The sequence below is a fragment of the Onthophagus taurus genome, chromosome 10 (genome assembly GCF_036711975.1).
Source record: "Onthophagus taurus isolate NC chromosome 10, IU_Otau_3.0, whole genome shotgun sequence".
Classification (NCBI taxonomy): domain Eukaryota; kingdom Metazoa; phylum Arthropoda; class Insecta; order Coleoptera; family Scarabaeidae; genus Onthophagus; species Onthophagus taurus.
The window spans coordinates 1011325-1025726 of record NC_091975.1 but is presented as its reverse complement, the minus strand read 5'-3'; the positions used below and the strand labels follow the sequence as shown (position 1 = coordinate 1025726).

At 27.8% G+C, this 14402-nt stretch overlaps 1 protein-coding gene across 4 annotated transcripts in view; it reads left to right on the top strand.

Annotated features, from left to right (window-relative positions):
• Nucleotides 1-13513, top strand: part of LOC111418381 (Zn finger homeodomain 1) — a 265526-nt gene extending 252013 nt beyond the window's left edge. For 3 of the 4 annotated variants that reach the window (XM_023050919.2, XM_071199539.1, XM_023050926.2), the window contains 4 exons: nt 3436-3746; nt 4326-4466; nt 5333-7127; nt 9708-13513. In XM_023050919.2, the coding sequence (XP_022906687.2) occupies nt 3436-3746; nt 4326-4466; nt 5333-7127; nt 9708-9901 (2441 nt within the window). In that variant the 3' untranslated portion in view covers nt 9902-13513. Of the gene's footprint in view, nt 1-2929; nt 3237-3435; nt 3747-4325; nt 4467-5332; nt 7128-9707 lie in introns of those variants that run through there. The other variant, XM_023050933.2, reaches the window with a different exon arrangement.
• Nucleotides 13514-14402: the final 889 nt, after the last annotated feature.

The following is a 14402-nucleotide window of genomic DNA, read 5'->3' as shown; positions in this document are numbered from 1 at the left end:
ATAAAAATTATTATTTAAAAACGTTATATTAAGATATTTTCATGTTTTTATGGTTTATAACGAAAAATTCGAAATACTTGTACAATAATTATTTATGGATTACGTTATTGTGGTTCATTACAAACAATTTTCATCCATAACATTTTCTCCTAACATTTTTAGTTTTTGAGTTATAATAATAATTATTATTTAAAAACGTTATATTAAGATATTTTCAAGTTTTTATGGTTTATATATAAAAATTCGAAATACTTGTATAATAATTATTTATGGATTACGTTATTGTGGTTCATTACAAACAATTTTCATCCATAACATTTTCTCCTAACATTTTTAGTTTTTGAGTTATAATAAAAATTATTATTTAAAAACGTTATATTAAGATATTTTCAAGTTTTTATGGTTTATATATAAAAATTCGAAATACTTGTATAATAATTATTTATGGATTACGTTATTGTGGTTCATTACAAACAATTTTCATCCATAACATTTTCTCCTAACATTTTTAGTTTTTGAGTTATAATAAAAATTATTATTTAAAAACGTTATATTAAGATATTTTCAAGTTTTTATGGTTTATAACGGAAAATTCGAAATACTTGTATAATAATTATTTATGGATTACGTTATTGTGGTTTATTACAAACAATTTTCATCCATAACATTTTCTCCTAACATATTTAGTTTTTGAGTTATAATAAAAATTATTATTTAAAAACGTTATATTAAGATATTTTCAAGTTTTTATGGTTTATAACGAAAAATTCGAAATACTTGTATAATAATTATTTATGGATTACGTTATTGTGGTTCATTACAAACAATTTTCATCCATAACATTTTCTCCTAACATTTTTAGTTTTTGAGTTATAATAAAAATTATTATTTAAAAACGTTATATTAAGATATTTTCAAGTTTTTATGGTTTATATATAAAAATTCGAAATACTTGTATAATAATTATTTATGGATTACGTTATTGTGGTTCATTACAAACAATTTTCATCCATAACATTTTCTCCTAACATTTTTAGTTTTTGAGTTATAATAAAAATTATTATTTAAAAACGTTATATTAAGATATTTTCAAGTTTTTATGGTTTATATATAAAAATTCGAAATACTTGTATAATAATTATTTATGGATTACGTTATTGTGGTTCATTACAAACAATTTTCATCCATAACATTTTCTCCTAACATTTTTAGTTTTTGAGTTATAATAAAAATTATTATTTAAAAACGTTATATTAAGATATTTTCAAGTTTTTATGGTTTATAACGAAAAATTCGAAATACTTGTATAATAATTATTTATGGATTACGTTATTGTGGTTCATTACAAACAATTTTCATCCATAACATTTTCTCCTAACATTTTTAGTTTTTGAGTTATAATAAAAATTATTATTTAAAAACGTTATATTAAGATATTTTCATGTTTTTATGGTTTATATCGAAAAATTCGAAATACTTGTATAATAATTATTTATGGATTAAGTTATTGTGGTTCATTACAAACAATTTTCATCCATAACATTTTCTCCTAACATTTTTAGTTTTTGAGTTATAATAAAAATTATTATTTAAAAACGTTATATTAAGATATTTTCAAGTTTTTATGGTTTATTTATAAAAATTCGAAATACTTGTATAATAATTATTTATGGATTACGTTATTGTGGTTCATTACAAACAATTTTCATCCATAACATTTTCTCCTAACATTTTTAGTTTTTGAGTTATAATAAAAATTATTATTTAAAAACGTTATATTAAGATATTTTCAAGTTTTTATGGTTTATAACGAAAAATTCGAAATACTTGTATAATAATTATTTATGGATTACGTTATTGTGGTTCATTACAAACAATTTTCATCCATAACATTTTCTCCTAACATTTTTAGTTTTTGAGTTATAATAAAAATTATTATTTAAAAACGTTATATTAAGATATTTTCAAGTTTTTATGGTTTATAACGAAAAATTCGAAATACTTGTATAATAATTATTTATGGATTACGTTATTGCGGTTCATTACCAACAATTTTCATCAACAACATTTTTTCGTAACACTTTTAATTCTCGAGTTATATCAAAAATCATTACTCAAAAGCCTCAATTACTCCATTTTATGGCTTACACACAAAAATTTGAAATAGTTATGCACCAATTATTTATGGATCATGTTTTAGGGATTAATTACAAATCACAAAAATTACAAAAAACATTCTCACCTATCATCATTCATTTTTTAGTTACGAACCATTTTGTTTGAACTCATCAAATTTGACATATTTTGGATTTTAAATCGGTTAGGTTGGTAATAATCATAGACGGATAATAAATTACATTTTATTGGTTCATTACAAACAATTTTTATCCAAAAAAATTTTTCCTAACATTTTTAGTTCTCGAGTTATATATAAATCAATTTATCAATATATACAGGGTGATTCTTTGCTTTGGGATTTTGTAGTAAAAGTTTTTTAGTTATGTAGATATCCGATATAAGTGAAATCTTGATTTTTGGGGTAATTTAAAAAGGTTTTCTGAGCGAAAAAGTTGTGTAATGACTCAGTAATCTCAATAACGAGATATATATATAAAACATCACGTACTTGATACGAATTCGACCGAGAAATCGAATCAAGGCACCTTAGTTATAAAACGTGACAGAAACAAAAACCCATCTCTCGGTATCGAGGTTAGATTTGGGTGACGTCATCATACGTAGATCTCCTCGGTAGTAAGTTAGTAGTGATTCAGACTGCTAAATATCGCGCGCCGGCTCGAATCGGTTCGGGGCGTCGCCGAGTACCGCCGGGGCGGCGCAGTGGTCGCCCGCGCCCCTTGGTGGGGGAAAACCGCGATTGAAGCCGAGGCTGTGAATCCTCTTCTCCTTCTCCTAAACCGAGAGACCCACACAGCAGAATAGAATGGGTCGAGCACGTTCGCTCCAGTATCGCACCGACCTGTGACTCGAAAGGTAGTGTTGCATCGTGGTGGACCAACACTAGTTTTTTTTTGTATTAATCTTAGGTAGTTCATATGAAACAGTAAAAGGTGTTTGAAAAAAAAATTAATTAATTAAAACTGATGATGATGATGATAAAATAAAACGTGAAATGGAAGTAGTTGCGAGAAGTAATATGATGTTCGGGTGTTATGACAGTTATTACTCGTATAAATTGTGGAGTTTAGCCAATGTATGGAACACAACTGGGCAGTGTAAGAAATTTTTTAAAATACTTTTTGAATTTTGGTGGGGATTTTCATTTTCCCACCTCTGATTGGCTACAGGTAGCTAAAGTGGGCGTATCTAAAACACCTGTTTATTTCGTCTCATTTCTTTCGATCACACCTGTACTTAATTGTACCTAAATCATCATAAGTTAATAAATTTTTTTTTTTTTTTAATTCTTTTTAGTACCAATATCAACATCAAACGGAATCCGCGATCCCGAAGAGTTACCATCCCCATCTAACTCGGATTACTTCATGAAATGTCCTCAGTGCCAAAAGGGATTTCATACGTTCGAAGCCCTCAAAGTTCACATGGAGACGTGTCCGAAAGAAAACGGGCAAATCTCGAGTTCGCCGAATCTTTCCTCGGTGGTTATTCCATCGGGAGGTGGTAGTGCAGGGGGTTCACATCCATGTTCTCAGTGTTCTGCGAGTTTCATCAACAAGGATCAATTGGAGAAGCACGAACTGTTGCACTCTCCAAACGGTCAAGTGGTGAGTTGATCTTTCTCCTCCCGTTTTCTGCATGGGCGCTCTTCAATTAAGACAACTTAACAGAGGTCGCGACATTTCGGGTTAACCGGCATGTTTACGTAACAAAGAAATTTTAACAACGATGAGTAATATCGTATCAAATTGTGATCATTAATTATCATGTTGTTTTTTTGCGAAAGTTTATTTTGATTGTGCGTTATGTACTCACGTGTAACTAACAAACTCCGATTTAAAAGAAGCGCATCAAGAAAAAAAAATACATACACATGTGTATGTATACACACATATACGCACGTAGAGGTCTATTTTCAGTCGGCGCTAAGTGCCATTAATGGTCGCCGTTGACAGCATCGCGTAGTTACGAAAATATGCCGCTTACGCGCGCATATGTTGCGGGACCTCTTTTCTATCTTCTGTTGCAAGACCGTGTGAACCACCGAGATGATCATATCATTTTTTTTTGTTGCCCTAAATAATCCTTAATGATAAAAACGGGGTTTTGTAACTTTAACAAACACCTGCTAACTCCAACTTTATCCCCGACTCTAATTCGAAGCTTAAAAAATTTTTTTGTTGCAGTCCTGCAAAGTTTGTAACAAAACTTTTGCGAATGTGTACCGGCTTCAAAGGCACATGATCAGTCACGATGAAAGCGCCGTTTTAAGAAAATTTAAATGCACCGAGTGTGATAAAGCTTTTAAATTTAAACATCACTTAAAGGTAATTATTAATTTATATATATATATATCTACTCCTATGACTATGGCTATAAATGTATACAGTTCTGTGACTACGATGACCTAATATATAATCCTATGAGTTTTATATATATATAATATAGATACTCCTATGACTATAATAGGACACCCTGTATCTACGAAAGCGACGAAGTACATAAATTACAAAGGAGTCGGGATACAAAATTTTTCTTTAGATAAAAGTTGTAGGAAATTAACCATACTATAAACCGAAAATATTGTTATACATACAGAGTGTTCTATATCGACGTACCGAAATAAATATTGTTATTTTAATTGCATTGATATAATTTTTATTACATATTGTGATTCTACGCACAAAAATACGTCGATTTTAATAAGACATATTGACACCTAGCGTTGTTAGTTTTTGAGTTATTTTAATTTTTAGCAATCAACACCATGATTTTTAAATCGTAATTTCTCAGCGACCGAACGAGCTAGAAAGTAAAAATTTGGTGTAGTTGCTGCTTGGATGTTCTTGAATAGAGCGTCATTAACTATATCGGTCTATTCTATACAGGGTGTTTAAAAATATAAGTACTATTAAATATGACAAAATAGTAGTTACATTTATGAACACCCTGTATAAGATAGACCAATATAACCAATTTCGCTCAATTTGAGGATATCAAAGTCGACGTATTTTTGTGTGTAGAATCAGAATATGTAATAAAAAGCTATATCCTGTCATTTAAAATAAGAAATGATTATGTCGTTATGGCACACCCTGTATGTATAAAAGCATTTTTCGTTTAAAGTTTGTTCATATATCTGTATATATTTCTATGGGTATGATTATATATATAATAATTAATTTGTTTTTAGGAACATATAAGAATACATAGTGGTGAGAAGCCTTTTGAATGTGGAAATTGTGGGAAACGTTTTTCACATTCAGGTTCATACTCGAGTCACATGACATCAAAAAAATGTTTGGTGATGAATCTAAAATTGGGAAGAACTCGAGCTGCCAATAACGGCAATCACAACCTGCTGGTAGCCGATAAAACCCATCAAAATAGAAATCAAAAAAGAAACAACTCCGGGATTTTAAACAACAATTTAGCCGGCAGCCCGAATCAAAACGGGATGTTCTCAATCCTTCCTAAATACCCCGACACTTCGGCACTATTCCATCCCTTTTATATGCCCCCGCCCAACATGGGAACCATCTCTTTACCTCCGTACTCAATTCCAACAATCGGGGAGTTCTTAGAGAAGCTCCAAAAAGTTTCGCCCCAAACCAATTTAATCGAGAACGATTGCAAAAGCGAGCACAACGAAGAAGATGGGGAATTAAACAAATCGAAATCGACGAGTTGTGGTGATTTAGCCATCGATGAAGAAGAAATCGAAGTGAAAGAAGAGCCACAAGAAAACACCCCAGAAACGAATGGAAGAGATTTCGAAACTGTCAAAAGAATTTTAGAAACTGTAGGAGCCACGGTGACCAAAGAATTCCTTCAAGCCAATATCCAAAAATTTTCTTCCGATACTTCCGATTGCAACAGTTTGTCCCAATCACCTTTAAGAGAGTTCCTTTGTCATGGTTGCAAAAAAACGTTTTCGTCCCAATCGTTTTTGGATGAGCACGATTGCGAGATGGACGTGAAAAGCGAAGGACTAGCAGCAAAATTAGAAGAGGCGATCAATACAAAATCAGAAAGTGATCACCCGAGTGGTTCCGACGAAGAATACGAGCGTTCCAACGAAATCGACGGCGAAAGAGTCGCAACAACAGACCAACTCAGCGATGATGGGAGAAAAGTTCGCGTTCGCTCCTTAATTTCCGACGAACAATTAAAAATATTAAAAGATAATTACGCGATGAATCCGCGACCCAAACGCGAGGATTTAATCCGAATCGCTGATCAAATCGGGTTCTCAGTTCGCGTGGTTCAAGTTTGGTTCCAAAATACTCGGGCTAGGGATCGAAGGGAAGGAAGATTGATTCAAATCCCTTATTCAACACCTCAGCAGAGTTATCCCCAAAAATATTCTAATTCAAACCTTCCCCGTAGTCCTTATTACCTCCCAAAAGACACCTACATCTCAGAACAACCCCTCGATTTATCCACGAAAAAAGATCACACCTCCAGAGAATCATCCCCGGCGTCTTCCCCAGCACCCAATTCGATACAAAATTCCGATTCGGGCGAAGAAATCGTTAATTTAAGCCAAAAATCTTCGAGATCGCCGACCCCTTTTCGAAATTATCCCTATCAAAGCTCGAATTGTTCTTCGGAACCGATTAGAAGTCCTTCGCCGGGAGATTATAACAACGGAAGTCGGTTGGCGCAGATTTTGGCGCAACCTAAGTTACCCATCCCTTCTGTTCCTATGTCTTTGGTTCCAATGGATAGATTGATTCAATTTGGAAATCAAGATTTGCAAAATTTTAGCCAATTGATGACCACGAAGAGGACTTGGTCTGAAGATGGAGATGCGACGCAAGAAAGTGTGGAAGAGAGCGGGAATAAAAAGTTAAAAGTGGTTAAAGGCGTTGATAGTCCAATGTTGAGTGGCCAAGAAGATGTTGAGGGATTGTTTGGATGCGACCAATGTGATAAATCATTTTCGAAGCAAAGTTCTTTAGCTAGGCATAAATATGAACATTCAGGTAAGTTTATTCGCACTCTTTTACACATAACCTTAAATTGAAGAAATTGTTCTTTTTTTGATAAAATATTCTTGCCTAAAAAAATATTAGGAATTAACGAATGAAATTTCTTGAGGTTATAAATAAAAAGTTGAGCTTTAATTTGTAAACAAAATAAAATTTCTACGATTTGTAGGTTATGAGAAAAAAATTCTTAAAGTTTACATAAAATAAAATAGATTTTTTTTGACATCGTTCATTTTAAAAATTCTTTTCTAGAAAAATATTAGGAATTAACGAATGAAATTTTTTGAGGTTATAAATAAAAAGTTGAGCTTTAATTTGTAAACAAAATTAAATTTCTACGATTTGTAGGTTATGAGAAAAAAATTCTTAAAGTTTACATAAAATAAAATAGATTTTTTTGGACATCGTTCATTTTAAAAATTCTTTTCTAGAAAAATATTAGGAATTAACGAATGAAATTTTTTGAGGTTATAAATAAAAAGTTGAGCTTTAATTTGTACACAAAATTAAATTTCTACGATTTGTAGGTTATGAGAAAAAAATTCTTAAAGTTTACATAAAATAAAATAGATTTTTTTTGACATCGTTCATTTTAAAAATTCTTTTCTAGAAAAATATTAGGAATTAACGAATGAAATTTTTTGAGGTTATTAATAAAAAGTTGAGCTTTAATTTGTAAACAAAATTAAATTTCTACGATTTGTAGGTTATGAGAAAAAAATTCTTAAAGTTTACATAAAATAAAATAATTTTTTTTTACATCGTTCATTTTAAAAATTCTTTTCTAGAAAAATATTAGGAATTAACGAATGAAATTTTTTGAGGTTATAAATAAAAAGTTGAGCTTTAATTTGTAAACAAAATTAAATTTCTACGATTTGTAGGTTATGAGAAAAAAATTCTTAAAGTTTACATAAAATAAAATAGATTTTTTTGGACATCGTTCATTTTAAAAATTCTTTTCTAGAAAAATATTAGAAATTAACGAATGAAATTTTTTGAGGTTGTAAATAAAAAGTTGAGCTTTAATTTGTAAACAAAATTAAATTTCTACGATTTGTAGGTTATGAGAAAAAAATTCTTAAAGTTTACATAAAATAAAATAGATTTTTTTTGACATCGTTTATTTTAAAAATTCTTTTCTAGAAAAATATTAGGAATTAACGAATAAAATTTTTTGAGGTTATAAATAAAAAGTTGAGCTTTAATTTGTAAACACAATTAAATTTCTACGATTTGTAGGTTATGAGAAAAAAATTCTTAAAGTTTACATAAAATAAAATAGATTTTTTTTGACATCGTTCATTTTAAAAATTCTTTTCTAGAAAAATATTAGAAATTAACGAATGAAATTTTTTGAGGTTATAAATAAAAAGTTGAGCTTTAATTTGTAAACAAAATTAAATTTCTACGATTTGTAGGTTATGAGAAAAAAATTCTTAAAGTGTACATAAAATAAAATAGATTTTTTTTGACATCGTTCATTTTAAAAATTCTTTTCTAGAAAAATATTAGGAATTAACGAATGAAATTTTTTGAGGTTATAAATAAAAAGTTGAGCTTTAATTTGTAAACAAAATTAAATTTCTACGATTTGTAGGTTATGAGAAAAAAATTCTTAAAGTTTACATAAAATAAAATAGATTTTTTTTGACATCGTTCATTTTAAAAATTCTTTTCTAGAAAAATATTAGGAATTAACGAATGAAATTTTTTGAGGTTATAAATAAAAAGTTGAGCTTTAATTTGTAAACAAAATAAAATTTCTACGATTTGTAGGTTATGAGAAAAAAATTCTTAAAGTTTACATAAAATAAAATAGATTTTTTTTGACATCGTTCATTTTAAAAATTCTTTTCTAGAAAAATATTAGGAATTAACGAATGAAATTTTTTGAGGTTATAAATAAAAAGTTGAGCTTTAATTTGTAAACAAAATTAAATTTCTACGATTTGTAGGTTATGAGAAAAAAATTCTTAAAGTTTACATAAAATAAAATAGATTTTTTTTGACATCGTTCATTTTAAAAATTCTTTTCTAGAAAAATATTAGGAATTAACGAATGAAATTTTTTGAGGTTATAAAGAAGTGGTTTAGCTTCAATTTGTAGAAAAAATTAATCTTCCAAGATTTATCATTTGGGAGAAAAAAATTCTTAAACCTAACCCAACCCAAAATTGAAGTTATTTTTTGATGTATTTTCAAAAACTTTTTTCTAAAAACATACTAGGAATTAATAAACGAAATTTCGCCAACTAATAAAGCAATACTTTAGCTTTAATTTGTAAAAAAAATTATTCATTTATCTTTGCCGGAAATTATTTCTAATTTCTGTGGCATGATCTTAACATCTCGTTCTGTCAAAATTCTCTTTACACAATATCTATGTTTCCAAGCCTCGTAGAGCAAAAATAAAAGAGAGCGATATTAAAGAAGATTAAATTTGCTATAACTTTTATTAATACATGATTTCGATGCGGGTTATATTTTCTGATTTTTGATATTTTCTGATTAACTTAAAGTTTTTTTTTAATTTTATATATAAAAGTGTTAATTAATTAATGTTTATTTTAGGTCAACGTCCACACAAATGCGACGAATGTCCAAAAGCATTCAAACACAAACATCACCTAACGGAACACAAAAGATTACACAGCGGTGAGAAGCCCTTCCAATGTTCGAAATGTTTGAAGAGATTCTCGCATTCCGGTTCTTATAGCCAACATATGAACCACAGGTATTCTTATTGCAAACCCTACAGAGAATAACTCCGAGTTATTGAAACCAATAGACATCACACCGCATTTATGTGTTGAGAAGAAATGATTATTACAAATAATTATTAATTTTCAAAAAAATATATAATATTAACAAATAACGGGCTAATAATTAAGATTTTTTTATTTTCGATTTTATATTTTTATAGTTTTCGTTGTTGAGTTATTATTTTTATTTTTATTAACAATTTTTTTCGTTTTTTTTTAAGAGTACCTCTTTAAGTACAGAAAAATACGAGAGTTTTTAATCAACTGTCTTCCCTGTAGAGGTTAATAAAAAAAATAATGATTTAAATTTAAAACTCGGTGATCTTCGCAGGCTTGGGGATATCGATTGCAATTTTTTTTTTAATTTAGTTTATAATTTAACGTTTTAAGTGCAATTTTCCTCAAATAACGTGCCATTTTTTTGTGATTGTACCAAAAAGGAAAAAACGATCTGATACAGAAAGATACATCTTGTTGAATCAGGGTGTGGTTTTGTAGATAATGTAAAAAAAAATTAACAAAGATATATTGTAGAGAAGCTTTAGTGCCATATTTTTTTAATTAAAACTTAAGAGATTTTTGCTAAATACGTAATTGTGATTTTTGGAGGGCTTAATTGTGTTGGTTTCGCAGACATCGACGAAAATGAGAAATTCAAATTTTTTACGCCCTTTAATTTAGCCAAAAAAGGATAAATAAAATAATTTTTTTATTTTATCTCAAAGAACAGTACAATAAGATGATATATTTAGATGAAGTAATGAAAAAAAGTGTTACCATGACAATACTATAATAGTACTATTATATACTATATAATTATTATTACGGTTATTAATATTGAAAGGAAACGTAAAAAAAACACGTTAACAATACAATGAACAATGGTGCAAGTTACGACAAGAAAAAATACGATAAACGAAAATAATTTAAAAGTAACAATTTTTTTATATAAGCATTTAAATATTATTATATTGCGTATATAAATCTATTATAAATATATATTATACATAGTGTAAAAAAATAAATTAAAAAGAGTTAGTTTTACTGTAAAAATATATCGATAATATTTATATATATTTGTATTTTTGTCAACAGTGGATAAGTTATTACCGAAAATTTATAGGGTGGTTCTAAATTATAGCTACAAACTTTATCATTTTAACTGAATTTTCCCCCATTGAACTCCCACCACTTACAACTTTATATTGATTCTTATTTATCTTCATCCAATTAAATTAATTAATTTTTTTTTTTGAAAATTATGTTCCAAAATTTGTCTAATTCGTAAATAATTATTACTAAAAACACGGCGCCATCTATTACTGGGTAGATTCATTAGAAAAAATTTGAATTTGTGTTATTATTATTGGTTAAGGAGATTGCTTGCGGCCGAGGCGCTACAATTGTTAATATATGACACAACCTCAGTCGAAATGGCTTAGTCCTTTTTGCACAATATCTCTGTTTCCAAGACTTGTAGAGCAAAAACAAAACAGAGCGATCTTGTAGAAGATTAAATTTGCTATAACTTTTATTAATACATGATTTCGATGCGGGTTATATTTTCTGATTTCTGTGGTATGATCTTAACATCTCGTTCTGCCAAAATCGGCTTACTACTTTTTCATTATCTTAAATATTTTTAATATGGCTTGTCTTAGAAAGATAAAATTTGGCAAACAATGCAATGTTATCATGAGAAATCGTTTGAGATCACTTTTGATAGTATGCAACCACGGGATCAATGCTATACAGGTGTCCACAAAAGTTATTTCCTTAAAACTTTTTTATTATATCGTAAACCCTAAAAAATTCCAACTGATTCTAAAAGCCTATTTTATTTCAAAATTATTTTTGCTCTTAGAAATTTTTGATTAGACGCATCGTTTTCGAGTTATTCGCAAAAAGATAAAACCTCGATTATGATTAATGACAGTATTTCATGGACGAGGTTGTATCTTTTTGTAAATATCTCTAAAACGATGCGTCTAATCAAAAATTTCTAAGAGTGAAAATAATTTTAAAATGAAATAGGCTTTTAGAATCAGTTGTCAAATTTAAGGGTTTATGACATAATAAAAAGTTTTAATGAAATAATCTTTGTGAACGCCCTGTATAGCATTGATTGACGATTTTTCATGATAGAATTGCGCTATTTACCAAATTTTATCTTTCTAAGACAAACCATATTAAAATGTTTAAGAAAATGTTTAAAAATTTCTTAACTTAACATTTTAACTCTAGTATTTGTGATTAAAATTGTGCCACGAGTTACAGGAACACTAATTAATTAAAATATTAGTATTGAACGCCATCTATCGCTCGGTAGAATTATTATATGATAAAGTTTGTATCTATAATTTAAAACCATGCTGTACATATATTATTATATATATATTTTTGTTTTTACAATATTTTTTTTCAATTTCTTATAATTAATTTTTTTGTTTTGTTTTATTATTTTTTATAAAAGTGTCGCTTATTAAATAATAAGTAAATTTGGATTAAAAACGTAAAAGCCATTCCAAGATTACGTACCTATAATTAATTAAGTCGTGAGCTATTTGTAAAGAAAAAATGTTTGTTGAGAGACAATAATTGTAATAGCTATTTGATATATTAAGAAAACTTTTAAATGAAAGATTAAAAATTAAGAAAAAAAAATGAATAAATAAATATTAATGACTATTTAGCAACAACGTTCCGTAAAATAAAAGAAAAAAAACTCGTTAGCATTTATTATTATTACGATATTGAAATAAGATAAACGTCTGAAACTGGAACGGTATGTGAGATTTTTTGAATTAAAAAAATTAAATATTATACGATGAAAAAAAAAAATTATATATGAAAAAAGATATTATTATTAATTATGTAATAAAGTAAGTGAATCTCGTATGAATCTCGTTTTTGTCTCTTCTCTCTGTATAAAAATTTGAACGAAAAAATGTTGTACATAAATTTTATATTTTTGTTTGATTGTATTCTAATTTTATTTTTTTTTTTTTGATACCAAAAAGAAAACATATTTTTGTAAAAAGAACCACTTTGTATCGAATATTTTTGTATATTTGTTTGTTTTTTTTTCTTTTTTTAGTTTTTAGTAAAAAAAAATCGTATATATTGATATTTTTGTAAAAAAAATAAGATTGTTTCTTCCTTCTTTATTTTTTATTATTATTAATTAAATACCCTAATTAATTAATTAATATAATTACGTTAATTAACGTTACGGTTAGTTTTTATTGAACAAAAATACACTTGGCTAGTATAACCAAAGAGAAATTGTAATATATTCAGCCACCAATTAAAACGAAACGCCCAACCCTAAACTTTTACTATACTGTATTGTAATACTCTTCTCGAAAATAAATAAATTTAAAAAAAATTAAATAATAAATGTATATGCTGACGGGATAAGAAAATAAGAAAATAAAATAATAGTTGATTTCCAAAAAAATAATAAGTAACGAAAATAATAATAAATAAAAGTGAACCAGTTGTATTTTTTATATAATATACTTGTATAAAGAAAAAAATGCGAGATCTTGTATAAAAGAATAAAATACCAAGTAGAGTGTACCAAGAGAGCCGGTATAAATGACTAATAATGAAGTTGGAAAATGTATTTTACTCAAACTACAGATAATAAAAATTAACTATTAAAAATTTAAACAAATTCTTTATTTTCCTGAAGTATAAATCATTATAAATGATAAAAATCAAAAATAAGTGCATATATATAGGTAAATTCAAAAGTATATATAAAATTATTAGTGACGACATCTATGATTTAATAGTTGTATAAAAAAAGATGGCTTTAAAATTGATTTACATTCGTCGGTTTGGAAAAGCGACATCTATGATTCAATAGTGCAACTAAGATTCAATTGTTAAATTCAGATTGTGTAGAGAATTATATATTTATATCTTAAGGTTAGGATTTTCAATATGAGATGGCGCCAGTTTGTTCAATTCTACTATTATCGTTGACTGAGAAATTTAATATTGAAATTGCATTGATGGACGTCGAAGAGTTAAAAGAAACAAAACTTTGTGAAAGACATTTTTTAAAAAGTGATATACTTATCAACTCGCGAAGAAAAACATTACGTCGAAACGCCCTTCCCGTGGCTTATAATAGTGATGGTAAGTAAATCTAATAAATCTATATTTCTAATACTAAATCTATATTTAAGAAAATTCTAACATTTTATATACTACTTGGTTTCATTCTAAATAACTTTTATTCGAAGTTAAGATTTTCTTTTCATAAATTACTATCAGATTTTTTCTTTTAAAACATAAACTTAATAAGCGTTTTTCTTACGTTTGTGCAGACGTTGATACTCGCACCTTTGCTGTTCCAACTAGCCCAATTCGAACACATTCGCTTGTTAAAACGTATGGTAGGAAAAGACAATTTGCTGACAATTCTAGCACAACATCAAATTCTGATTTGGAGGCATTATCAACTCTCACAGTCAACTATGATACTCCAGAC